Source organism: Haliaeetus leucocephalus, unplaced genomic scaffold, assembly GCF_000737465.1.
Source record: "Haliaeetus leucocephalus isolate CR32 unplaced genomic scaffold, Haliaeetus_leucocephalus-4.0 Scaffold773, whole genome shotgun sequence".
Lineage (NCBI taxonomy): Eukaryota > Metazoa > Chordata > Aves > Accipitriformes > Accipitridae > Haliaeetus > Haliaeetus leucocephalus.
This window is the reverse complement of record NW_010973209.1, coordinates 4,356,699-4,383,926: the sequence shown is the minus strand read 5'-3', so window position 1 is coordinate 4,383,926 and position 27,228 is coordinate 4,356,699. Positions and strand designations below refer to the sequence as shown.

General features: G+C 50.7%; 1 protein-coding gene across 1 annotated transcript in view; it reads left to right on the top strand.

Annotated features, from left to right (window-relative positions):
* SORL1 (sortilin-related receptor, L(DLR class) A repeats containing) overlaps positions 1-27,009 on the top strand; it is a 38,027-nt gene extending 11,018 nt beyond the window's left edge. The window contains exons 14-47 of the mRNA XM_010581428.1: positions 574-702; positions 936-1,021; positions 2,753-2,925; positions 3,146-3,277; positions 3,803-3,894; positions 4,659-4,905; positions 5,389-5,527; positions 6,219-6,392; positions 6,568-6,681; positions 7,859-7,981; positions 8,649-8,768; positions 11,283-11,408; positions 11,609-11,716; positions 12,187-12,318; positions 12,579-12,710; positions 13,413-13,547; positions 13,930-14,085; positions 14,670-14,819; positions 15,230-15,358; positions 16,864-16,990; positions 17,551-17,720; positions 18,303-18,415; positions 18,760-18,864; positions 19,798-19,870; positions 21,086-21,168; positions 21,450-21,546; positions 22,120-22,304; positions 22,786-22,905; positions 23,007-23,171; positions 24,015-24,189; positions 24,734-24,840; positions 25,535-25,727; positions 25,845-26,057; positions 26,429-27,009. Coding sequence (XP_010579730.1) covers positions 574-702; positions 936-1,021; positions 2,753-2,925; positions 3,146-3,277; positions 3,803-3,894; positions 4,659-4,905; positions 5,389-5,527; positions 6,219-6,392; positions 6,568-6,681; positions 7,859-7,981; positions 8,649-8,768; positions 11,283-11,408; positions 11,609-11,716; positions 12,187-12,318; positions 12,579-12,710; positions 13,413-13,547; positions 13,930-14,085; positions 14,670-14,819; positions 15,230-15,358; positions 16,864-16,990; positions 17,551-17,720; positions 18,303-18,415; positions 18,760-18,864; positions 19,798-19,870; positions 21,086-21,168; positions 21,450-21,546; positions 22,120-22,304; positions 22,786-22,905; positions 23,007-23,171; positions 24,015-24,189; positions 24,734-24,840; positions 25,535-25,727; positions 25,845-26,057; positions 26,429-26,496 — 4,591 coding nt within the window. The 3' untranslated portion in view covers positions 26,497-27,009. The remainder of the gene's footprint in view (positions 1-573; positions 703-935; positions 1,022-2,752; positions 2,926-3,145; positions 3,278-3,802; positions 3,895-4,658; positions 4,906-5,388; positions 5,528-6,218; positions 6,393-6,567; positions 6,682-7,858; positions 7,982-8,648; positions 8,769-11,282; positions 11,409-11,608; positions 11,717-12,186; positions 12,319-12,578; positions 12,711-13,412; positions 13,548-13,929; positions 14,086-14,669; positions 14,820-15,229; positions 15,359-16,863; positions 16,991-17,550; positions 17,721-18,302; positions 18,416-18,759; positions 18,865-19,797; positions 19,871-21,085; positions 21,169-21,449; positions 21,547-22,119; positions 22,305-22,785; positions 22,906-23,006; positions 23,172-24,014; positions 24,190-24,733; positions 24,841-25,534; positions 25,728-25,844; positions 26,058-26,428) is intronic.
* Positions 27,010-27,228: the final 219 nt, after the last annotated feature.

Here is a 27,228-nt window from a genome sequence, read left to right as displayed (position 1 = left end):
CTGGTACATACAGTTAAATACAGGGGTCCAGACCTGCCTGTCCGATGCTGAGACAGAGACCGAGTCTGGCTTGTCACGAGCAGACTGAGAACAGGGCTGGTGGGATCCGATCCCTGCCTCAGAATCGCAGCCCTGGGCTCCCTGCAAAATCAAAGTGATGTAACCTCTTCCACAGTGTTTTCCAAAGAACAGACGCGCTGCAACTCCCATTTTACCAACAGGAAAAGCCAAGAGACAGACCAGTGACCTAAGCCAGCTAGCAGGAGAACTGGGGCTTGCAGCCAGATTTTCAGGGCACGCTGGCTCAGCTATGCCTTGCTGCCTCACCTACCCTAGTCTGCTCGGCCACTGGCAAGCTTATTCGCAAAATGTTCTTGAAACATCCGGGAGACAGAAGCTGCCTGGCTATAAGATATTATTATGCAGCTAAATACTGATAATAAATGAGTGGACTTCTGAGATACTTTGTGTTCTTCAAACTTCTATGCAGAAATAGAGCAGAGTAATATTATAGCATGGCTGCATTTTTTTCCTTCTCCCCCATCCTTCCTTACATCTTTCTTCTCCTTGCAGTGATTTTGGCTTTAAACTGAGCGACGACTTATCGTTAGAAGTTTGCGTCCCTGACCCTGAATTCGCTGGGAAACCGTACGACCCGCCAGTCCCTTGCCCTGTTGGCTCAACTTACAAGAAGACTCGAGGGTATGTGTTGTACTTGTTCCAAACGCTGGGATTTATGCCACTGGTGATTAAAAACAAACAACCACCACAAAACCCCCACACAAATGCCCCACAAGCAGCAGTAAACAAATTACATGTTTGGACATACATCCCAACATCTAATTTGTAACTAAGCACCACTGCTTGCTCTAGCTGCACATGATGGCGTATTAACAGTTTCCATGAAATAAACTGCCTGGCTGTATATGTTGCAGCTACCGAAAGATCTCTGGGGACACTTGTACAGGTGGAGACATTGAGTCGCGCCTCGACGGGGAACTGGTACCGTGCCCGCTAGCTGGTGAGTATGTACAGGATTGCTTTGAGCACAAGGGCTTCATTTGTAAAACCTTTGGCCGGTGCCTGAGGGACCACAGACAAATTCCCAGAGGGCTCTTGGACAAAACCTATGATGCAAGAGCTGAAATGCCTCCGTGGGTTACAAATGTGTGATCTCCTGTCCCGTCCAGGGGCCAGAGAGCTTCTGAGGGATCTGCTCAGGAGCAGCTTCAGCCTGTGGTGCAGAGCCCTCTCTGCTCCTGAATTCACAGGAGGCCAAAGCCTTCAGAGCAGGCTGCAGGCAGGAACCCTCTTATCCCCATCGCATCCTCGCTGTAGCTGGCTTGAACCCAACCAGAAAGATAGGAGTTAGATCAAAGCTACCCCCATCCTGGAGAAACCCTTGGGAAGGTACCACCCCGAGATGGGCCACCGTGTGCGGTTGAACGATGGCTATTTGGGGCCGGACGGGGGCAAAGGCTGCCCTTTAGTCCTCTCGCCCGTGCCTGCCAGACTTCGCCTCCGTCCTTATTTTCTCCTCTCAAATGCACGAGGCGCTGCAACGATCTTGTGCTCCTGTGCTGCCAAAGTCATTTGCATTCCGCTCATTACAGCTTTAATTTAATCTGCCATCACAAGATGCGTGATTAGCATGCTGTCGTGCAGCAGCTCAAGAGCGAGCCTGAGACAGGGAAGAGGCTCGTGTAAGGGATGGGGCGGCTGAGCCGGCGCTGCGGGCAGGGTGAGCCCGGAGCCATGGCTGAACGGAGCCGCAGGGCTGCGGTGCAGCCAGACCCGCCAGCGTGAGGATTCCCTGCACTGTCCTAAGATTTTTCAGGGTGCAAAAGATATTCCGGGTGCAAAACAGCCCGGCGGGTGCCTGGGGTGGTGTTCCCGCTGCTGGGATTCATGCCAATGCCATGCTTAGTTTTCCTCCTTGTTCAGAGCCCGCCACGTTATTCACCCCTCCAGGCCCTCTTGAGCTATTTGGAGAGCTGTGTTAGTCATGCTGAGAAGGGCCTTGCTGACTGAAAAATAAACCTGCAGTCCCTACCGGGCTGGGCTTTGAAGTGCCATGTTCCCAGAGTATTTGCTGATCGTCTTCAGATACGTGTTGGCTTGCACCATGGTAACACTTTCATGTACAGTATCTGTTTCCTATCTCCGTATAATCTCATTAGGGATGCACAGCCAGAGTTACTTACTGACATTCGCTTTACTCATTAATAGCATTATTGGACTTGACCGGTAGCGTGCTGAAGCCCAGGAGACTTTGTCCCGGACCAGGATTCCATTACGCTGGATTCGGCGCAATTTAGAAATAAAACCCACTCCGAGACATTTACTGCGGTGCCGGTGTCCCCTAGGACTTGCAGATTTACATCACTCCCACCTTTTTAATGAGAATTTTGAGGAACGGGAGATCAGTATTTTGTTTCTAATTGGCGGCATGCTAACGTGGGAAGGAAGGGGTCACGACAGATTTTCCCGTGCTTACCTCCTCCTTCAGCCCCCAGAACAAACAACGGCCGCAGTGTGTTCCCGGGCACGAGTGCGCACGGGACCCACATAAGACTATTAGCGTGTTCTCATTAACCTAATCCCACTAAGACAAAGGACCTTTGCCTCCCTTATGCTGAGGTGCTAAAACGTGTGGCCGGGGTAAGGAAAAATACCTGGTATTTTCTTTTTGCCCCTCGAGTAGCCTAAAATGGCCAGAGGCGTCTAAACAAGGCGCTCCCTGTTCTTGCAGAGGAGAACGAGTTCATTCTCTACGCCACCCGCTACTCCATCCACCGCTACAACCTCGCCTCTGGCGTCAGCGAGGAGCTGCCCCTGGCCGGGCTGCAAGGGGCGGTCGCCCTGGACTTCGACTACGACCACAACTGCTTGTACTGGGCCGATGTCACTCTTGACATTATACAGGTGAGCCGGGAGGCGGAGAGGCTGCCGCGGTGCCGGCCGCCCGTGTCATCGCCTCCTCGCACCGGGGGCCGGTGTTGCATACACACCCTGAAATACAAATGTTTATCTTGGGTACTCCTCCCCTCTGAGCTGTCTGTTACAGCTTGCCTTGCACCCTTGACCGCCATCGCCTTGAGGCAGCAGAAGTTTCTCATCTTTTATTCTGATTTTTTTTTTCCAGCGTCTTTGTCTCAACGGCAGCTCTGGGCAAGAAATAATCATAAGCACCGGGCTGGAAACAGTGGAAGCTTTGGCCTTTGAACCTCTTAGTCAGTTGCTGTACTGGGTCAATGCCGGGATTCCCAAAATTGAGGTACACCTACGCCAACCCATGCTACAGAGAGGTGATTTTGTCAGTGCATCTTTGAGGTGGCTGGGCCCTAAGTCGGCTACTGCCCTGAATTCTCATTGCTGGTGGGGCGTTACTGAACACCAACCCACATCCCACGTGCCACTTTATTGGATCTAAATGCAAACAGCGTATGATAACATTCAGCCCTGTGCACTTAAACCGAGGTCAGTTTGTGAGGCCAAATCACACAGCAGAAATGGGGGGGGGGAGCAACATCCTTGCATAGTACGCACAGCCTGCACGGGGTACGGACAGAGCGTGGCAGCAGCTGGCTGCTCACTCAGTCACGCAGAAATGTCAATAAATACACCGATCTATCCTCTTTTATCACCTGCTTCACAGTAACTGCTCCCTGTGCCCACGGCAGTTACTTTATTAGGGAACAGTAATTACCTGCCACAGATTTCATGTAACTTTAGCCAGGGCGATTGCCCTCCGTATTGCCCTCAGCAAACACACCCCTCCTGTTGCTGGTTATGACTCTAGGTTGCCAATCCAGACGGAGACCTGCGACTCGCCGTCCTCAATTCCTCGATACTTGAACGACCCAGAGCCCTCGCTCTGGTTCCCCGAGACGGGTAAGAACGAAAGCGTCGCAAGTAGTCGGGTGCCTTGGTATTCCCCAAGGGAACCGTGCCGGTTCAGCCCCTCTTGTGCCGCTACGCTCGTAAGAGGCAAACACGAGGGAGGGTGCTGCACAGAAAGCTTTGCGAGGCTCGGCCCCGAAGGGCGCAATGGAAGGCAGCGCGGTGGGGTACAGCTCACAGTCCTGCCCCGTGGAGCCCACTCTTGCCATCGCGTGCCCAAATACGGCACCAGCTGCCTGGGAGCAGAGATCACAAACTGGTTTTTCTTTCCGTTAAACTGCTGTTTTCCTACCCATACATATCTACTAGTAAATAACTTTTCCTGCCAGTAAAACTGGTCTGATCCGTGGGGAAAGTTGCAGCGAGAAAGCCGCATAAGAAACCGAGCCACACTCAAATTCAAGAGCCAAATGCAAGTTACATTTTTCCAAGTACAGTTTTGCCACCGCTGCTGCGCTGCAAATGTAGCGCTGACAAACCTGAGCTGCCTTCAGCTGCGCGCACTAAAGCAAAGCAGATCAATGCAAGGTAACCTACAGCTGCACTCACACCACAGAACCTGCAGCTCAATAAGCCTCTCTGCTGCTTGTAGATCTGCCGGTGGTGTTCATTAGAATTGCAAAGAGTTCCCTTTCCAAAGGCATGTCTTGCAAGAGACGTGGAATGTAAAGTATTCAAACCTCTGCTTCATAACCTGTTTCCTTTCGATGAGCTGTTTTGTTATTATTTCGAGTAACGTCTCTGCCTGTTGTCAGGTTGATGTTCTGGACAGACTGGGGAGACTCCCGAGCTGGCATTTACAGAAGTGACATGGATGGGTCGTCAGCCAGGTGCATCGTTTCGGAGGGCGTGCGGTGGCCAAATGGCATTTCTGTGGATGACCTCTGGATCTACTGGACAGAAGCCTACATGGACAGGATCGAGAGGGTCGATTTCAATGGGCTGCAGAGATCTGTGATCCTGGACAGCCTCCCTCACCCCTACGCTATTGCTGTATTTAAGGTACGTATGCGGCGGGTCGTTTCCAGTTGGTATGCATTTCCGTAGCATACGCGCTCAGAGGTTGTCATGTGCGTGGGGCGGGTGGCAGAAGAGCATTGAGCACGCTGGATTCGGAGGGTAGGAGCTGGCGTGATGCTTGCTCTATTTCCACTCCTGGCACGTTCCCACAAAGCCCTGAAACGAGCAGGCAGGTGCAGTTGAAACCGGGACCAACATCCAAGAGACGTGCAGCTTTTCCGAGCAGCTGCACTGCACTGTCTTCCCCAGATTGTTTGCCACTCAGCAGATCTGACTGCTGCTTTGATTCCTGCTCAAATCCCAGCTCAGGTCTTCCTCTTCTTCTGCCCCTTGGGCTAGGGAGACTTTGCACTCTCAATTGCCCCACACATCCAGGCGGTTAGGGTGGCTTAGCACAGGTAACCGCTGACGAGCACGGCCCCAGCAGCACTGCTCCTCGCGCTCAGAGTAAAGCCTGTGTTTCAGAATGAAATCTACTGGAACGACTGGTCGCAGCTGAGCATTTTCAGAGCATCCAAAAACAGCGGCTCCAGAATGGAGATCTTAGTCGGCCGATTAAATGGGATCATGGACATGAAAATCTTTTACAGAGGAAAGACAACAGGTAATCACGTGAGCGTGCAGACGATCTTTCCTGCGATTTAGGAATGTGTTCATCCCCCATTTCCACCAGTTCCCAGGCCACCAGGCCATCCCGGCTCACGTTTCATGAGCCTGAATATATCCCCATTCCTGCAGGGTTTGAAGCGCTCAGGTGCCGTCGTAAGGAATGCGTTTCACGAGTGGTGCACCCTGCTTTTTGGCTGCCAGGAGAGATGCTCCCCATCAGGGAGAGAGCCCAGAGGGCACTCGGCTGTGGTGGCACCTCATAGTTTACGTCACAGACCATGGCCTTTCCGTGCAAAGTGCTGTACGGGCCAAAAAAAATATAGGGTCTCAGAGCTGCACTAACTTTGTCCTCCACTTAGTCATCCATCTGGGCTGTGATAATGTAGCGGTGGCATGATGAACGCGCTGAAGGGAGTGGCTTCATTTTCGGATGGGTAGAAGACCATCAAAGGGCTTTGCTAGTCAGCAGCCTGCAAGAGACTGGGAGGACCTTTAAGGCCCTCGGTCTCCCTGGAGCAGATGGCTCTGTGCATTTCTAAGGCCAGCCTCAGCGCTCGGCGCTGCAGAACTGGCTCCTAATGGGGGTCTGAACCCAAAGCCTGGGATGGCAGGTGAAATTGGGTTTCCCGCGGCATCTCCAGCCCTCTATCCTGATGACGTCCCCTTCCTCCCTGCCCTCTCGCCAGGGGAGAACGCCTGCATCACCAAGCCCTGCAGCCTGCTCTGCCTGCCCAAGTCGAACAACGGCAGGAGCTGCAAGTGCCCTGAGGGGGTGTCCAGCACCGTGCTGCCCACGGGGGAGGTGAAGTGCGACTGTCCTCATGGCTACAGCATGAAAAACAACACTTGCGTAAAGGAAGGTAAAACCATGCTTGGTTCTTGCTGCTGCTTTATGTTGAGAGGCAGCTTCTGCCGTTGCGAGAGGTCGGCACGACCTTTGCGCTGCCCGTTAGGCGAGGAGGAGTATGGCCTGTCTTCTGAAAGCGCAGTGTCATGCCTTGTGCCAGCTTGTTTTTGTTTTCCCTTTTGCACCAGAAAACACGTGTCTGCCCAACCAGTATAGATGCTTCAATGGGAACTGCATAAACAGCATTTGGCAGTGTGACAATGACAATGACTGTGGGGACATGAGCGATGAGAAGAACTGCCGTAAGTGTCCTGCGGTGGCATTTGCCTGTCCAAATTTAGATGTCTGCTGTGTCGGCATCGCAACTGAACCGATGGTCTATGCACCCTTCATAGTCATGGAGAGTGAGAGGCGCTCTGGGGGTGCAACTCATCTCCTCCTCTGACAGACATACAAAGCCAGTCGGATTAGCTGTGTCCTGCAGGGGCCAATATTTCCCCCTTGACCAGCTCAGGTGTAAATGTCTAAAATTCAGTGAGACTGATTTCAGCTGTCATGTGAGGGCGTGTGTTTGTCTCCTGCAGTAATTGTCTTCTGAGGATAATTCAGGGCACAGCCAATGCCGAGGAAAAGAGTGCAGATAGAAAGTGACTTTCTGTCTGCATCGTGCAGACACGGGCCTCTTGTTGAGCTAATAAATCAAGTTCACACATTAAAGGTGGAGGTCACCTTTTCAAGTAAAATTAGGGACCACCAATGCATGCAGAAGGGGCAGATGTTCCACAGCTTTGCAGAGCCTGAAGGGTTTGGATTAGTGCGCTGTGGAAAAAGGGCCGGGTTTAAAGTTAGGAATTGGTGGAGGACCAGGTGTTCTTGCAGAGATGCCATTTATGGCCATTTTGTACTGAGAAGGAGCTTATTTTCCTGCCAACATTGCAATACCAGTCAGCAGAGTCCAAGTTCAAGCTCATTGCCTGGCTCCAGGTGAGGGAAAGCCTCTGTAGGTACCGTTCCTCTGCAGGGGTTCGCCAAGGGGTCACCAGTTTGGCACAGGGATGCTGCCTTGGATAGCAATGCTCATGCCCAGCTTTGCCCCTCCTTTGGCTTCCCTGCCTGATCTCACTGCTTACGAAGCCCCTTTGTGGGGAGCATGCAGCTCTACAGCCTCGGCTTGCTTGCTCCCTGGCTGGAAGGCACTGCCCCTGGCTGTCGAGTGGGCATGATGGTGGCAGGAGCTTCAGTCCTGATCCCCAGACAGACAGCTAACCCTGCTCTGCTCTGCTTTATGAGGAGTGCCTGATAATGACATTAAAATACAATAACAGTAACTCAGGCTGCATTGAGCAAAGCTGGCAGGATGCTGTCCCTCTCCCTTCATTTCCTTGTACCGAGTACGCAGACTCAGACAGCAGAAACCCTTTCCTAACCACCACCTCAACCTCCTTCTCCTCCTCCTCCTCTCCCTCCCCGCTGCGTTAGCCACCACTGTGTGCGACACCGAGACCCAGTTCCGCTGCCAGGGCTCGGGGACCTGCATCCCACTGTCCTACAAATGTGACCTGGAGGACGACTGCGGGGATAACAGTGATGAACGTCACTGTGGTGAGTGCCCTCACTCAAACCTCCTTCCCTGTCCCTGTGCGAGGGCGGAAAACCCAGCAGTGTTTTGGGGCAGGGTGCTACTCGTAGACACTGTAGGGCAAAGCACTGCTTCGCCAGATCCCCTTGTTTATCCTGGCGAAGAGCCACCTCCTCCCATCATTTACTGGTTACTGGGCAATGAGGGACAGGAGAGCGAGGCTGCGCGCTGGTTCTCCCCCTCGCTGTGGTCCGGCAGGGAGACTTCTGTGCCGTCACCATCCAGCTCTCCCGCTCTGCTCCTTGGGTACTCCTGTGACCCAAAGCCAAATACTTGGTGGAGAGTACAAGCTGACCTTGGGCAGCTGCCCAGCAAGCACACAGGAGGCGTGGGTTGCTCAGTGGTGCCATGTTTGTGGCCATCCACCTCCAGCTTAGCTGTTTGGAGAGGTGGGGTGCTGAATTGAAGGAGAGAAGAGGCTGGTAAACAGTAAGGTGGTAGCTCTTGGTCGTTCAGGGCTAGGCACGAGGCAGGAAAACATGCTTTCAAGATGAGCCTGCTTTGCAGGGCTGTCTAGTCTGTCGCCTCTGAGAAATCAGCCTCCTCTCCTCGGTCAATAGCCCACGTGAAGCTTTCCTCCTCCTCTCCCCCGGCCCCGACAACATCTGAACTGTGTGCGCTTTTTTGCAGAGGCTCACCAGTGTAGAAACGATGAATTCAGCTGCAGCTCAGGGATGTGCATTCGTCTCTCCTGGATGTGCGATGGTGATAACGATTGCAGGGACTGGTCCGATGAAGCAAACTGCACTGGTAAGCACTTTGATGTGATCAATAACCTTCAGTTGCAAACACTCATTACTTACAGCCTGAGGTGCTGTAAGACATTGGCCAGCATCTTGTGCCTCAGTTTCCCTGCTCGTTAGCCGAGCCAGGCAGCCTGCAGCTCAGCTCAGGGGGCTGTAACGCTCAAAAAGCAAAGGATTTCTTCCCTCCAGTGCCTTCAACAGGCCTTAGGGCTCGCTGTGAGTTTGCCAACAGCTTTGCGATGCTCACACAGTGATCCAGCTCTGCTTTTTACTTGCAAGATTGCACAGACAGGCATGCCTCGCTGCGCTGGCCACGGGGCCATACGTCTTCTGCGTACCAGTTGGCAGTGGCTGTGCCTTTGAGGCTTCATTGAGTGGGGAAGTGGGTCTGTGGCTGCCGGGCAGCCAAAGAATGCTTCTGCGCAAAAAGGGCTCCCTTGTTGCACGGAGGCAGCGAACAGGCCACCGTGCGCTGATCGCATTTCACAGGTTGAACTCTGACCATTTTCTTGCCGTTAAATACGTTGCAGAAAACAGGCATGTTCTTTGCAGCTTTTCCACAATCAATTGATCCGAAGGAGTGGCAGATTTAGTTCGGGAAGCGGCTCCTCTTCTGAGCGGCCTCACTTTGCTCTGTGAGTTTGGAAATCTAAAGAGGGTCTCATGCGTATGGAGTCACACGTGGAAGATCCGCTCTTTTTTTCCCTTACAACTCATATCAATGCAACCCGGTTGCCAGAAATAGTATTGTTCCTAGTTTATGCCTCTTGTGCGGCAAGTCCTACGCCCCTGAGCCTCATTCTCTATTTGCAGTTGAAAGTCACAACACTCAACCATGCTCAGCACCGCAGCATGAAACTGATGTTCCTCAGCAGTCTCCCGAGGTTAACACCCAGACAGAGCCTTTTTCTCATTTGAAAAGTCAACAGATAACAATGTATTGGTCTTTCCCATTAAAAAACAACAACAAAAAAACCAAACAAAACCCCCCCCGCCCAAAACCCAACAAAGCCAAAAACCTAAGTATTTGCATGAGAAGAGAGTTCTGAGAGTAGGCAGTGCTTCAGTCCATCAGTGAAAGGCATAAGATCATACTTGGAAAGTACTACACGGGATATTTCAAGACAAAAGCAGTGGTTTCCACACCACACGGCTGAGATCAGCCCATCAGAGGAGACGGGATGATGGGACCAGGGAAGCCCTGGGGGGCCCATGAGAGCCCCCGGGGCTACTGGCACCATCCAGTATCTGCTCTGGCTGCAGCCCTGGTGCCGCCGGGACAGACGGCGAGGCTAGCTGCTGTCGTGGGGCTCTGGCACGAGGATCTAGGAGATCCCTTTCAGGCCTCCGAGCTCCTGTGTGCTCACCCCCTGAGGCATTTGCCGTGCCTCGAGCATACGGGGTTTACAGCGTGCCGCTGGGGATCCTGGTCATTAGTATTCCCAGTGCATGGCTATATAGGAAGGTTTAATTTATATTGCTATCGCTTATCTCTCACATGAGTTTCTCCAGAGAGAATTACTACAGGAGAGGAACCTACTTCAAAAAGCATATCAGGTTTGTAAAGGCTAAAGTTGAAATTATCTAAGAGGATCACAATTTTTGGAGAAACATTTCATCTGACTTCACTGGCTGCAATTATTGCTCTTATCTAAAATAATTACATTTCACGCTGAATACCTAATAGACTATTACTGCCACAAGACTGTAGTATTTTGAAATATCTGCAAGTGCATGTCACTTGCTAACCTAAAATTCAGTAGCATGCAATTTAATTAAGTTGAACATTGCTTTTCTTCTCAATAATGACGAGCGCTGTCCTGGCTGAAAAGCGGTATTTGTCTCTAAAGTGACAACGTAGACTAGGCTTCAACCAAGATCCCCCACAGGCAGATATTTTCATGACAGGAGCCTAAGGAAAGCCAGGGCCCTACTCCCTTGTAAACCCAAGGAGAATTGTATTTCTAATTGGCTTTAGCAACACGGAAAAGCCTTGCCTGCCTTATTAAAGGCCGTTTCTGTGTCCGTCCTCCCCTGCACGGGGGACCCTGCCGCTCTGCCAAGGCTTGCTTGCTCGCTGTGATGTTTCTTGCCATCTCTGGCCAGATGTCACCACCGTCACTTTTGCCCAGACACACCAAGGACCGAGATCAAAGGGAAAGAGGCTCCTGACTTTGGGAGAGCTTGCTAGCCTCCAAAAGCCATCCCTGAGGCACAGCAGGCTTGTGAGCAAGCACGGCACGGAGAGGGAAAGACCATGGCGTGACCCATGGAGAACGTGGGCTCCTTCCACGAAGAACGCGGACCCCCAGCAATCTCTTGCCCGGGGCCCACGGGGCGGTCGCTCGTGGTCGCTCGGCGCATGGCATGCCTGCCGTGGCGTGAAGTCCTGGCGCAGGCGGAGGGAGCGGGGGTGCACGGCAGCGGGGCCCGACTCGACGCGTGCCGCAGCTCGGCGGGGACGCGTCGGCACCCCGTGCTCAGGCACGGTTCCCCCCGCCCCCGGCTCTGGTTTCAGCAGTATATCACACCTGCGAGGCCTCCAGCTTCCAGTGCCAGAACGGCCACTGCATCCCGCAGCGCTGGGCTTGCGACGGCGACGCCGACTGCCAGGACGGCTCCGACGAGGACCCCGCCAATTGCGGTAACGCGTGGCGCGTGAGGAGGGGGCTCTGCCACGGGGTGGGAGGGATTTCTACAAACTTGCTGAGATAAGCCTGCAGCAAGCTCAGAGGGACGATTCCCATCCCTGCAAAAGCAGGCGGACACAGGGGGAAGGCAACTGTTTTTTTGTAGGCAGCTTTGAAAAACCCCATGCAACATCCACCCAATTCTGAATTTCAGAAAAAAAGTGCAACGGCTTCCAGTGCCCGAACGGCACTTGCATCCCAACCAGCAAACACTGCGACGGCATCAACGACTGCTCCGACGCCTCAGATGAGAGGCACTGCGGTGAGTACCGGGGCCACAGGGAGCTGGCGGGGCCCCGGCAGCGAGGGCTGACAGCCTTCAGGGTCTGCCAAAGCCCATCCTGCTGGGAGAAAAGCCCTGGTGAGATAATGGGAAAGCCTTAGTTAGCATTCACGAGCCCCCTGGGAAATTGGCTGGTCTGCATGTGTCAGCAAAAGGCGCAGTAGGCAGGGCTGTGACGGGTAGGGAGGACGCGCTGTCAGGAGCTGTGTTCAGGACGTGATGAAACCCTTCCTGGCGCCTGTGCCAAACCGCTTGCACCCCGACGTGTTATCGGGCGAGGGCAGCCTGCGCAGGGACAGAGCTCGAGACATTTGTCTTGGACGCTTTCTGTAAATTCCTGAAATCCGGCCGCTGCGCTCAGGTCTGTGCAGATCACAGTGGGTGGCATTCCTGCTGCCAAGGACAGCAGAGGTGCCATCCCCTCTCCTCCTGACCTCCCATTTCTCCAGAACCCCTGTGCACCCGCTACATGGATTTTGTGTGCAAGAACCGGCAGCAGTGCTTGTTCCACTCCATGGTGTGCGACGGCATCGTCCAGTGTCGAGACGGATCAGATGAAGATGCCAACTATGCTGGCTGCTGTAAGTGTGATGTTGTGCACCTTTGCAGAAGGAGGGTTGGATAGAGAATGAAACCAGGGGCATGGAGAGGAGAGTACCTTACCTGGGGTACCAGAAAGCTGCCAGGTCTCCTAAAGAGTTGGCTCTGAACTGTAATACTCTGCTTATAAGTCTGTGATTGCCTCTGAGTGTGCTCCTTCCTTCCTCCTCAATGACGAGCTTCCCTCAAGCCCTTGAACTTTACACCAAACCTCTGATGTCCCTCCATGCCACCCCTGCAGCCCAGGACCCTGAATTCCACCGGACCTGTGACCAGTTCAGCTTCCAGTGCCAGAACGGCGTGTGCATCAGCCTGGTGTGGAAGTGTGATGGGATGGATGACTGTGGCGATTACTCCGATGAAGCGAACTGCGGTGAGCAGTACCTCAGGGTCTCTCGTCACCGTAGTTCCAGCCTCCTCTGAATTTCAGGAGCACAGAGTACTGCCTTCTTCATGTTTTACATACGCACTTGTGTATGTACGTATATGCGTGTGTAGCATTCCACTTGCACATTGTAGGGTGTCTTACAGGGAGATCAGTATCATTTTCCTCATACTGCAGATAGGTAAACTGAAGCCCAACGAAAAATCCGATACGGCTGGCACATCCTGTGCTTGACTAAGTCACATGTGACCATATTTACTCCACAGATTCACAGCCCAAAGCAGACAGGCAGTTTTCAGCCAAACTCAATATTTACCACTGTTCTCTGGGTAGCTGTAGGAGCTGTACCCAGCCAGACGAAGCAGCTGCGTCTTCATTTCAGAGTTGCAGGGTTTGCTTCTCCATTTGTGCCGTGCTCTGTCTTAATTTTGCTGTCAGCTCTGGTTCTGAGATCATAGGTGGAGTCTGGCCATGAAGCACCCAGCACACAGAAGTAATAGTGGTGGCAACAAGTTAGCGAGGGCTGTGAGGAGTGGGGATTCTGGAGACGAGCCGTGCTGCTCAGGCAAATAGATAGGGTGATGCTCTTTGGGCCAGCCATAGCCCGGCCTGAGATGCTCCCACACCTCGGCTGTGCTCAAGACTGGTGAGATAACGCTGGGGCTCACAGGGCTCTCCTCTCATTGTCAGAAAACCCAACAGAGGCCCCGAACTGCTCCCGGTACTACCAGTTCCAGTGCGGGAACGGGCACTGCATCCCCAACCGGTGGAAGTGTGACAAGGAGAACGACTGCGGAGACTGGTCCGATGAGAAGGACTGTGAGGGTAAGGGCACATGGTACTCTGCTCTGCTCACGGGAGCCCTGCTCGAGGCTGGGCTGCAGCATGTTGAAGGTGCACTCTCAGCATCAGCTGCCTTCCCGCAGGGCTGCTTGGGACAGCCTGCACCAGCCCCCGTGGCTCTGAAAATCCCCCATGAATGCGCTGAGCATGCACTCTCAAGCATCTTTTTACTCTGTGTTTTTGGAAATCCTGATTAGGAGCTGCGCAGATTGAATGCAGATGAAAACATTGGGCTTGTAATGCCTTGCCTGCTCCCCGCTTCCCTCCGCTGACAGCGGCTCCCAGTCTGCTGGGAGCAGGCACAGCTTACAGGCCACGTGCAGGAGCAGGGATCTCAGATCAGCTCTCCCCGGTGTATTTTTAGGTTCCCCAGTTCACCCCACTACTACATCGATCCCACCGACGTGTTTACCGAATCACTTCCGTTGCAACAGCGGCACCTGCATCATGAACAGTTGGGTCTGCGACGGCTACAAGGACTGCACCGATGGCTCCGACGAGGAAGTCTGCCCGACTTCACGTAAGCTTTTCTCTTCCTCACCCCTTTCCTTTTTCTGTAGGATCACATCTGCAAGGACTTTCGGCCTTTCAGTCTCAGAGGCTTGCCAGATAACAGGGCTACATTACATTGTGGTGTAAAAGCCCACCGTCTCCTCTCTCCCTGGGGTCAGACCCCCTGCCACCAGCTGGGACACTGCTCCAGCCCTGCAGGAGGCATGAATTACTGCCACAGGTCCCTGCTTAAATGCCATTGTGTCCGAGACCGTGTAAGATCACGGAGAGCGGGGCTGCAGGGTGGCTTTTCAGCTCACACCTACGCTGAAGGTAAAAGAGGTGCTTTTTTTTTTTTTCCCTCGCTGCGGTCCTTGCTGAGGCTTGCCGAGCTCTGAGCTGGCGCAGGACATCCCCCGCAAACCGGTTGCTTTTCCAACCCTCTGCAGTCAGGAGAGAGGATGGCTTAGGCGTCCATCTACCTGCTAGATGGGGAGAGATTGCCATCTAGTGGAGTCGGGACCTGGGGACAGGTTTTGGACCCTTCTGGTGGCAGCGGCAGTCTGGCCTGGCCATGCCTTGGGTGGTTTCCTCACCGGCTGCCATGTGCAGGACCCAACGTGACGGCCACCTCTCCGGCGCTCCCGGGACGCTGCAGCAGGTTCGAGTTCGAGTGCCAGCAGCTGCACAAGTGCATCCCCAACTGGAAGCGGTGCGACGGCCTGCGGGACTGCCAGGACGGCACGGATGAGAGGAACTGCCGTAAGTGCGGGGAGGGGAGAGCATCTCGCCTGGCTCTTCCCCTTGGGAAGCTCTTTGGGAGGACGGGGCAGCCACCGAGGACTTTTACTGCTGGTGCAATCCTTGCAGTAAATGCAGCATTACAGTAAAAAAGGAATAAAAAGCCCAACCAACCAGTGCCATTCCTATTAGAAGTGCAGTTGTTGTTTTCCATAGGATAAGCTTCAGGTTCTTCTGATGCCACCATGCCAGACGATGCAGCCAGAACGAGACGGCCCTATGACCGACACGCTCTGCCTGAGCTCCATCCCCGACATGCAGCCACCCCAGCATCATGCCTGCTTTTGAAGCAGCACTGACACTGCAAAGAGCCCAGTGCTGGTGAGGGAACTTTCCTGCCTTGAGTCCTGAAACCATTCTGCCTCTTTCAGCTACTCACAGCACCCTGTCGTGCCCTAATGGTTATAAATGTGAGGACGGAGAGGCCTGCATTATGGTGACAGAGCGGTGTGATGGATATCTGGACTGCTCAGACAGCAGCGATGAGAGGAACTGTACCGGTAAGCAGCAGCCCTCTCCCATTTCTCAGGCCCTGCTCTGTGTTAGCACGCAGAGGTGCTCTCTTGGATATGTGACCTTTCATTCACAACATCCCAGATGTATCTGCCTCTCTTCAGTTGTCCAAGCTACCTCCTTGCTCATTTATAACCAGCTGGGACAAACTTCCCGGCCAGATTCTACACTGACAATTTGTCTTCGGCAGCCTCACACACAGAAAAACAACTTTAGGATGGGTAGGAGCAAAGCTGTCTATTTTACGTGGGCCACAGGCGAAGCAATAGTCTCCAGCTCTGTCATCCTTTGCAAGGTGACCCTGGGAGCCATGGCACGTGCCCTGCTGCCATCACTGGCCCTCCCATGCTGGTCTTTGGTGGCCCCGCAGAGGCAGGCAGGACACATGCAGCAGCCCGCCCTGGGCAGATAACAGCGATCAATCGCTGTCTCTGGCCAGCCGTGAGATTCCTACCGAACTGTTTGTGGGTTTGTGCATCAATCAGGTTTTAGTTCTTTAATTAAATATTGATTGGGAGACGCTAGCAGGTTCAGAGGAGGGGGAAGGAGCTGCTGAGGTTCACTGCCTGACTGCTACACCAAGGGGAAACCATCTCTTTTCTCTTGGATAGCTTGTCTTACAGTGCCTGTCCATGGACCCGCGTGCCTGCTGGGTTTCATTTCCAGCCGGTTAGAGAAAGCGAAGCAGCACAGTTTGGCTCCACTCCGCTTTGTTTCTGTACAGCGCTAGGAATGAAGCTGAGCACCCGAGTGGGGCCAGGCCATGGCATTTGGATGTGGGCTCCAACACGCGGTCCCCGGAGGGAGAGAGGAGGGAATGGCCTGGCAGGAGCAGGGTATGGATTTGGGCCATTTCAGATAAGCATCTCCAGTTCCCACCACTGCCAGCGCTGGATTTCACAGCGCCGTTATCCCCTAAATGCCTCTCGCAAGGTCAGGCGGCAATTCAGCCAACAGAGCTCGCTTCAAGGCAATCCCCAGACGACTGCCTTAATTACCAGCTTTCGCTTGGGTCCTTCTGCAGAACACGGGATGTGATAAGGAAAACCACGCAAAGAAAGGCCCTGGATGGCTTACAGCGACAGCACAGATTCATCGCACAAGTAGCAGAGTGACTTAGCTTGCACTAATCTCGTACACTTTCAAAATAATGTTGAAGAGTATTTCATCAACAGCCACGCTTTATCTTTTGTTAGAGGAAAGGAGATGCTTGCATGATGCAGCGTAAATACAACCAAGACATTTTGGGGAGAACTAAGAGTACGAGGGGTACGTTCCTGCTCTGAACTGCCTTCTGACAAACCCGCTCTTCTCCGCTGATAACGCCCACCTAAATTACACATCTAATTTGAATGGCGCAGATACTCCCTTCAGTCATACTACTGTTTCTGCCTCCACATGTTGTTTGTGCTACGAACATAACTCCTGTTTCTGTTCTGGGCAATGGGCTTGTTTCCCTCCAATAGACTAACTTTTCCTTTTGCCTGCTTAGATGACACAATCGTGTACAAAGTCCAGAACCTCCAGTGGACTGCTGATTTCTCTGGCGATGTCACTCTGACGTGGGCTCGGCCGAAAAGGATGTCCTCGACCTCCTGTGTCTACAACATCTATTACAGGTACACCGCCCATTAGACTGCATGACCCGTTGCTGTTTGTATCAAGTAAAGGCTAGGACAAGCATAAGCACAGATACCAGTATGCCCATGTTTACAGCAAAGTACCATACAGAATCAGGCCTGAAAGACCGAGAGCTGCGCAATCTAGTTCTGCTTGAAAAATCTTCTAATACTTGGCTGCAGAGGAGACCCAAAATAGCTGTAACTAGGGGGCATTTTTGAAAAGCTGTATTTGCTTCATCCACAGCTGTTTACTCAGACAGTAATGTGGCTATATTCAGGGTTTTTTTTCCAGTCAGGTCTTGTCTTTGTGGGACCGTTAACAAGAAGAACAAAGTCAAGAAATTAGAGCACAGCAGTTACAGAAAACCTCAGAGGACGGTGCTTATAAGTCACTAAGCTATGTTTAGTTCAGGCTTTCAAAGAGTACCTTTTCAAGCCAGTGGTGTGGCTTTACTGAAAAGAAAACTAAGCAGCAAGCTCTTAACATACAGATAGATGGTTTCACCCTTTGTTACTAAACACTGTCCTGACCGGAGGGGTGCGACTCTCTCGTACAGGACAGTCGGTGAAAGCATTTGGAAGATTTTGGAAACCCACAGCAACAAAACCAACAGCGTTTTGAAAGTCCTCAAGCCTGACTGTACCTATCAGGTCAAAGTCCAAGTGCAGTGTCTCAGCCGAGTCTACAACACCAACGACTTCATCACCCTCCGGGCACCCGAAGGATGTAAGCAGACCTGCACGGCTCATATCAGTGACCTGATGCATGCCACTTCAGCTTAGAAAGTAGATACTGTGGAGGTATCCCCGTTACTAACAAAAGGTGTCTTTCCAAAGGCCTGGGAATTGTGCTGGACTGGGAAAAAGGGCTGCGGGTTCCCTGCCTAGAGTCGGTCCAGCACTGAGTCACCAGCCTGCCCTCTTCCCTGTGACTGAGTGGTTTAGTATCACTGGGAAGTTCATCTCTTCTCGCGGTGCAGCGCTGAGCCTGTGGGACTGTTCAGTACCGCATGCAAGGAGCAAGATCTTTTCTAGCTGCAGAGCGGAGGTCAGGTGTGGGAAGGGATGTAAAATAAAGCAAAGAGCTTAGCAAAATCGTAGGTTCACTGCAGTTATGAAAAAGGCTTCATTGCTCCAGAGGGAGGTGAAAGGGACTCAGGACACAACTGCAGGAATAAGACATCTCCCGTGAGCCAGGACTGCTTGGCCATCCCCCTTTGTCCCCATCTTTCGGGGAGACCCAGCTTTTCCCTGTGTGATCTGGACATACAACTGCGACTGTCACTAACACCTCTGTTTCTCTCCCTAGTACCAGATGCTCCCTTTAACCTTCAGCTGTCCCTGAAAAAAGAAGCTGAGGGTGTGGTGACGGGCTGCTGGAGTCCCCCTGTGAACGCCCATGGCCTCATACGGGAATTCATCGTGAGTCCTGCTGCCCAGCAGGGCAGAGTCCAGATCGGCCGTGGGACGGGGAAGGCTGCTGGGGGCTCACAGCAGCGTGGGCTGGCCTTTCTGAACACAGCTATGTCTGCGGGGCGGGGGGGCAGGAATAGGACATTTCGTAGAGGAAATCTGCTGAGAGCATTGGGCAGGTTGGGAAAAGAAATGCTGCAGGTAGCAACAAAGCCCTCGAGTTCATAATCTCATTTCTGGCTCCCTTTCTAAGCTTTCATAGTTCTTTCCACTGACATTTTGACACAGAGGGACCTGTCACCCCGCAGTGTTGTTAACTGTGGAGCCCTCATCCCTTGTTTTGGTGCTCCTAGGTGGAATACAGCAGGAGCGGATCCAAGGAGTGGTCATCCCTTAGAACCACCAAGAACTACACTGAGATCAAGAACTTACAGGTCAACACGTTATACACAGTTAGAGTGAGTATTTTCAAAGTTCTATCTATGCATGCTGCCATTACTTTTCACTAAGTGGTCTAAGTCCGGCACAGTCAAGTACAACAAGTTTGTTCTTAAAATCCTGCCATTTAATGTCAACCCACAATGGGGGCTTGGCGTTTGCACTGCTAATGTATATAGTTTCAAGGCCTGAATTAAGGGCGTTGATGCTTCTCCCAGAAGGCCAGGCTGTATTATGAAATCTGCACCACTAATTGCCCATTCCAATGACACTGCAATTGCACTGGAGCTGGACCAGAGATAAATTTGGTCCTTACTGTATCACTGGGAAAAGAAGCAGATCCGCCTGCGGGGAATGTATGCACGTGGGAGAAGCTGGGTAATTATAGACAGAAGTAATAAGAATAGGAAATGAAAGTCGGCACAGTGAGCCCTGGGAAACGTATACTCTGCCATTGTCCATCCTCCCTGTGCTGAATGAGCATGGGTTCTTGGGGGAGTTCACTGGGAGGTGGGATAAATGCCTCCCCACCCCCCATGAAGTCTTTCCTTCCATGGTATTCCTTCCTGTACTAATTCGTTCCCAAATAAATCTTTGGAACTAGATTCAGCGCTCACATGGACTTCATGGGCATGGTTCTTACCTCACTACAGCTGATAGGGTCCAAAGCTCCTTATCTTGATGGACTCATAAAGATCTCATAAAAGAGCTGTTATCTGCAAAGAAGATGCACCTCCCTCCTCTTAGATTCCTTTAATTGACTTAAAGTAGTCTGTTTTATCTCTGTAATAAGCATTTTATTGCCGAGTAATTAAGCTATTGTTTGCTTCAAAGTCCTTTTCCCGTGAGCTCCGCCATGTCCATAACCTTGCTCTAACCTCATTCTCTGTTTGCATTATACAATGTTGGTGGCGTACATTTGTTCATATTAACTAACCCTCTTATTTGAAAAGGTTGCTGCTGTAACTAGTCGAGGAGTGGGAAATTGGAGTGACTCCAAATCCATAACCACCATAAAAGGCAAAGGTAAATGTTGTTGTTTCAGTCAACTCGGACAACGTAGCAAAAAGGCAGAGTACAAGCCTGAACTGTTAGCATCAGCATGCATAACCACCTCCTCATCCTTTATTCTTCCCTACCGAGTGTTTTACGCTATTTAACAACTTTGCTGTACCATTTCGCTTAACTTGAGCTGCCTCAAAGTTCAGTGGCAAGTCTGAATGGGTCACTGACTCTTCCTCTGAACTCTGTGACACGTAGGATGGATGTACTGCCCTGGAAGTGGGCGAGGAGCCTGTTCAGAAGGTGCCCCTCCCTCCTAGACCGCAGATGGATTCCCTCTGACTTGTGTAGGCTAGATCCTACCTTCAGATAGGCAAGACACATTACCACTAACTTCTTTGCTGTCACTGGCTGAAAGAATGCTTGCTCATTCTTCTCCCTCTTAGGTTATGATTACGATGGTTTCTGCATCTCGTGAAGGTTGGACCACTAAAAGACCACTAAGGCTCCCAAGAACTATCACAACATTACAGTCTGACAGTAGATGAATTCAAACAACACAGTACATCATTTCCCTCCAAACTGTTTTTAGAAAAGCCTTTTGAAATCATTTGTATTCATGCCAAGTTTTTCTTCCAAACCTATATTCTGATGTCAAAATTGCCTGCTAATTTGTTAGATAAAAGTGCATCCTCTCTATGTTGACAAAGGAAGGAAAGAAAACACTATGCTACTAAAATGGCAGGATTCAGATAATATGAAGTACATGAGTACCTGATGGTTAGAAAAACAGAGGTAGAAAGAACCATAGTAACTTTAACTTCAGGTTTTGCACGAGTGTTTGGCAGCCATCCCCACCGATAGTTCCTGACCTCCCTCACCAGTTCCTTGGAAGGCCAGAAGCCGTTAACTAGGATACGAGCTTGTCCCACTGAGTTCAGAAGTAAAATACCTGTGCCCAGACCTATCTGCTTCCAGTCTGTGCTGAGCAAGGCACAGATAAGGCAGCTTTTGGGTGGCTGACGGAAAAAACGATGGAGGCGCAGCACGTCAGTATCTTCTCTGAGGGGAGAGACAAGCCTGTCTTGGAGACAGGCAAGGTTGGCGCTGGAAAGATGGGGCATTCCTGATCTAAGAGCAGGTTGTCATAAAGAAAGGCTGTATCTTACCTGTCCCCTCTTAATAAGTGTTTGTATTTCTTTGTGCTGCGGTAACAGCTGTTTCTCTCTTTCCTTCCAGTCATTCCTCCTCCTGTCATACACATTGAGAGCTACAGCGAGGACTCCATAAGTTTCAGCCTAAAAATGACTACTAATATCAAGGTAACATTTTTAACTTTACTTCCGAAACTAAAATAAAAAAAGGCCTTTGTTGGGTACATGGTAAACACTGGATAGGGCAAGCTGTCACCTATTTAAGTATTGCAATAACTTTTTGGAACTAGTTATTTCATGCCAAATCATTTCTTACTACTCATAAACCGTGCCAGCTCTCTTAATTAGGATGGAAAATACAATGCAAAGACTTTCAGCGGTGACTCTTTCACTGCATGCAAAAACAGCTGAACTGAAAGATCCTGTTGTGTGCCCTTCCTGCTTGACAGGTCAGCGGTTATGTTGTGAACATCTACTGGACATTTGATACACACAGGCAGGAAAAAAGGACTCTGATCGTAGAAGGAGAAAAGTCCATCCAAAAAGGTAAAATCTGTGCAAAGTGTAAAATTCTGCTTTAGTCAACACCAAATGGAAGGTTATACAGAAGGTTGTGGTTTTTATTTTTTTTCAACTAGTAGTTTCTGGTTAGGAAAGAGTAAATCTGGAGAGGACAAACCAGCAAATCCTTGGCCTCTGTTTTTAGGACTTAGAGATTTCAGGCAGATTTGTGAGTTATCCCCCAGAGCCGTGCTAGCCTTTTCTCATCACGTGGAATTTTGTTTGTGGTTCTGTACTCCGCAAAAGGTCAACAATTTCTTGGGCTTCTATACAGTACATATCTCTATTAATCAAATTTCTGGTTTGGAAAAATCTCTGGTGTGCACAGTCTAGATATGGGAAAGCATCCTGATACAGAAAAGCACAGGCTAGGTTAGATACCAGAGTCCCAGGTGCTTCTGTATAAAGGAAGTTACTCAAAATTAATGAAAACACAAACCAAGAGAGGCAGGCTCCTGTCTAAGACTGTCTGATGCTGCTGACCGTTTCCTAGGGCTCTCACCCTGCCATTGCAGTACTTTGCCTCACCTAACAGTGCATGTTTCTCTTCTTGCTCAGTGGCAAATTTGACAGCACACACCCCCTATGAAATTTCTGCTTGGGCGAAGACGGAGCTGGGTGACAGCCCTCTGTCTTTTGTACATGTCGTGACCAGTGGGACAAGACCTGCATCGCCAAGTCTCAAAGCCAAGGCCATCAACCAGACTGCAGTGGAGTGCAGCTGGACCGGACCGAAGAATGTCGTAAGGCACCAACTCTCTTTTCTCACCAGCCAGGTTGGGGTCTAGCTCAGAGCCTCAAAACACAAGCAAAACCTTAAAACAGGATTATTTGTAGGGATTGAATTGCAAGGCCCTGAAAATTTTATGCTCAAAAAACGAGAGAAAGCACCTGCTGCCTCTTAAACAGAAACAAGGAAAGCCTTCTTGTTGTCTATTTGTTCAGCCACTGATCCAGTGGAGAATTGGCTGAAACACAGATAGCATGATGCTCCGGTGGTCTTTCAGTTGACTGCTGTGTTATCAGAGCTGAGCCCAGGATTTTAGGGTGGGGAGTGCAGCAGCAAGTGGGCAGGCTGAACCTGAGCTTGGGCAGGAGGGAGTGCCCCGAGGAAAAAGGGTCTTTGCATCATGTCTCTAGAAAGCGGCAGGCAGTGAATGTTCGGCGGGGAGCTCCAGCCCTTGGCAAAATCTGTACCGTCCCTGTCGTGCTCTTCCTCCGCAGGTCTATGGCATCTTCTATGCCACCTCCTTCCTAGAGCTGTACAGGAGCCCTCACAACACCACCACAACCTCCCACAACGTCACCGTGATCGTGCAGCGGGACGAGCAGTACCTGTTTCTGGTAGGCTCCTTTTCCGTTCCCGCTCCTGCCTGCACCGCGGGCTGTAGCTTGCTAACCGAAGGGTGCCGGCACAGTATTCACCGCTGTCTCATCCCTTCAAGGTCCGTGTGATGTCTCCCTACCAAGGGCCACCGTCCGACTACGTCGTGGTGAAGATGATCCCTGACAACCGCCTTCCCCCTCGGCACCTCCACTCAGTGCACACCGGAAAGACGTTCGCGGTCATTAAGTGGGAATCGCCCTACGATTCGCCCGACCAGGACATGGTAATGTCTCAGAGCGCCTTCTCCTGTCCCTCTGCACACAAACCCCTGGCTCAAAGACAGATCCCTGCCCTGCTGCTGATGGAGACCTGAGTCGGAGATCAGGTCAGACTGATCTCCATCTAGTCATTGTCAAGATGCTGACGCCTCCAGAACCTCCATTTCCTCTCTTCACATTACTGGCCACGAGCTCAGGCCTATAACGTTCACGTTGCATTTAAAAAGAGTCAGGTCTGGGATATCTTTTGCTGACTGAGTCCGAGAGCAAACCTGGGCATGTGCTAAAACACCTTTCTGGGCCCGAGCACAGCCCGCAGGTCAGCAGGACAGGCGTCGGGCCAGCTGGGCTGCGTCTCTGCCGCCCGCTCCAGCCGCAGCCCCGACAAAGCCCGGTTCTGTTTTCTAGCATGCTGGCGTACGGTCAGGTCTCGCTCCGTTGAAGGCGAGTCATTTTCTCAGCAAGCTTTCTGCTCCTGTTCTGGTCCAGAGACCTTAACGGCAAAGGTTTCAAGGTATAAATCTTGCCGGCAAAACTGGAAACTGACAGGACAGGGGTTTGCATTGCATCCTTGTGATTCGTTAAGAAATACAACCTGAGATTTTCCTCCTGCCCTCGTCTGTTCCAGTAACTGCGTTTTCTGTATCTGTAAATACTGATCTCGGGCAGGGATCCAGCTAGTCCAGCAAGAGGCTTGAAATCTTACTTCCGAGGCTTTCTGTAGAGCGCAGGCACGGTTTAATTCAAATTTTGCCCCCCCGTCTAATGTCCTACCATTGTATGAGATTGCTAGCAAGTCTGCAGGAAAGTAAGATCTTTCATCGTGTGTGCCTTTCCTCCCCCGCCAGTTATATGCTGTCGCAGTTAAAGATTTAGTAAGAAAAACAGATAAAATCTACAAAGTGAAAACCCGGAACAGCACGGTGGAGTACACCATTAAGAAACTTGAACCGGGAGGCAAATACCATGTGATTGTTCAACTGGGAAATATGAGCAAAGAATCCAGCATGAAGATCAACACAGGTAAAGGAAAGAGTACTACTGGGTGGGTGCTGGGGTGAGTCCTTGCAGCAGTGTCCACTAGAGGGAATCCAGCGCCCATCCCACACACCATCCATCCCACCCCTGCGCTGCTTGGAGGCTGCAGTAGTGTTTCTGCATCGCTTAGTCCTCTTCCACAGCCGAAGCCCAATTCCGAGAGGCTTCCCCTGCAGCTCCCAGGGAAGGCAATTAAACCCCCGAACAACAGCAGCGGAGAGGAAGCCTCTCAAACGATAGCCAAGGAGATTTTCCCCTGCCTAGATGGAGATGGGAAAGACACCTCTTTGGCTGGCGGTGTAGACACCATGAAGTACCATTAAGGTCCCACCATAAAAAAACCACTGAAAAACTCCTACCAGATTACATGTCCCAGTAGCCTCTCCTCCAGTACAGTCCTTTTCTAAGCAGAGTATTGCTCTGATCCCTAAGAAACGCTACGTCTCAGAAGTGACCCCATTGCTGTTTCTCAGCCAAAATGTCACCAGTGTTAAAACCTAACCTGCCTGCCATTTTTTCTCATTTGCAGTTCCACTGTCTGCACCAGACGCCTTAAAGATTATAACAGAAAATGACCATATTCTGCTTTTTTGGAAGAGTTTGGCATTAAAAGAGAGCAATTTCAATGAAAGCCGGGTAAGTTGCACTGTCTCTCCTGTCCTATGGGCCATGTTTCAGAAAAACCTAGAGCAGAGTCTCTGCAAGGCTCCTTTCACAGACTCTTTAAAATACACCAGTACGCTCTGCTCCCCTTAGTGTCCTTGATGAGCCCTCTACATAGAGCTCACTTCAATTCGTATCACGACTAAGGCACTAAAGCTGATAGATCCAATCGGTCACCTTTTAGGAACATAATTATCCTCTTGAAAAAAGTCAACTGTCACACGTGTGAAAGGACTGGGAATAGGACACTGCCCCGCTGTGCCGCGAAGCGCAGCAGTAGCGTCTGAGAATTGTCTTGATTTAGCCTTTGATAGAAAATCTGCGACTTGTTCTCTGTCAGGGTCCGGGCAGGTAGCAAACTACGCCAAAAAAGCCATCACCGTTACTGGACTCTGTGTTTTGGGTGGTCTCGGGTGGATGCTAAGAACAGAGTGAACCAGACAGACCGGAATCTTCTCTCCTCCCTGAACTGGCCAAGGTCAATGCACACTGACAGGGTTGCCTGCAGGAGCGTCTACATTGCTCTCTCCCAACTGATAGCCCAACGCATTTCATCAAAGCTAGATTCAGGAGATGAAACAAGTTTGAAAGCCCAGTTGGAAGGAGCAAACCTGACCTCTGCAGCCGAGTGATTTGGGGTTTGTGGTTTTGTCTTCACAACTCTCAGGGTTACGAGATTCACATGTTTGACAGCTTGATGAACATCACAGCTTATCTCGGGAACACCACAGAAAACTTCTTCAAAGTTTCCAACCTGAAGATAGGTCACAACTATTCGTTCACTGTTCAGGCCAGGTGCCTGTATAGCGGGCAGATGTGCGGCGAGCCGGCCACGCTTCTCTATGATGAACTAGGAACTGGTAAGTCCCTGGCATTTTCCCCATCCTCCTTAACAAAGACTAAGGAAAGCCTCGCAAACTCACTAGAGCAATGTGGTGTTGGTTGCGAATGGCTCTTCTCTCCCTCCCTCATCTTAGGTGAAGACTCCTCTGCAGCAAAAGCCGGTAGATCCACAGACGTCGCTGCCATCGTGGTACCGGTGCTGTTCCTGCTGCTGGTGACCCTCGGGATTGGCTTCGTGGTGCTGTACATGAGGCACAGACGGCTGCAGAACAGCTTCACTGCCTTCGCAAACAGCCACTACAGCTCCCGCCTGGGTTCGGCCATATTCTCCTCGGGAGATGATTTAGGTACGTAGCCCTTGGTTTCATGCAGTGGCATTTCAGGACAGCCTTAAGGATGCAAAATCGGTGCAAGACCTAACTTCTCTGTCATGCTTTGGGCCACCTTTGGCATAAAATTCTCTATGGATTTGATCTTGTCCTAGAAGTACAAAGTTAGCGCAGGATAAACATTTTTAGCGACTTCACTTAAACCATTCCCTCTAATGCAAATCAGTTAAAACCCGAATATAACAGGTATAACAACCAGGTAAGAGCATGAGCGAGGCCATGATATACTGGTTTTGAGGGCAGTTTTGTGGCCAACTTTGGTAGCCTGTCCAGTCGTGCCCCGTGAAATGCTGAGGGCGGCATAACAGCACTCTGGGTTTGTTTTTCAGGAGATGAGGATGACGAAGCCCCAATGATAACTGGATTTTCAGATGACGTTCCCATGGTCATCGCATGAAGCGCATTTCTGACTGTAAAAACCAAATGGTGTAAATATTTTATTTGATAAAAATAGTTGATTGTTTATTTTAAAAATGCACTTTTGAGTTGCAATATGTTATTTTTATATGGGCCAAAAAAATTTTAAAAATACACTTTGTAGTAATCAACTGTGAATTGCAGACTAGGTTGGTTTAGTAACAAACTGCTTTGATTTAACATTAATTTAGTCTTACAAGGCTATGCTTGCTGGGCATGCTTTTAAGTCTGTGAGATATTTTCCGTTGACTAAATTGGCTACTCGTTTTATTTTTCTAAGACAAGAATAAATTTATTTAAAAAAAATTCAGGAGATTATATATGTAGAGAGAGATAAGTAATATAGTCCCTGAAGGTTTTGCTTTTACTTTAAAAAAAAATCCTTTGGACTTTGTTTTATATGAAAGTGTTTTTGTTGTGTTAATTTATTGGGAAATCTGCTTGAGAACAGATTTCCAAAGTCGTCAGACATTGTACACATTATTGTGTAGAACATGTGCCACTTTATCTTGCAAGGCAGTAGTATCTTGGCATCTCCGTCATTGTTCTTGCCATGATAATAAAAATCCTTATTTTTACATATTTTTCCCCCTTATTAAAGGACCCAATCTTTCAGCAATCTCAGAGCCCAAGTCAAGATACCGCAGCATACTTAATGTATGAGTTGAGCTTCCTGCTGCTGTACCTATAAGCCAAAAGCATCCCTACCAAG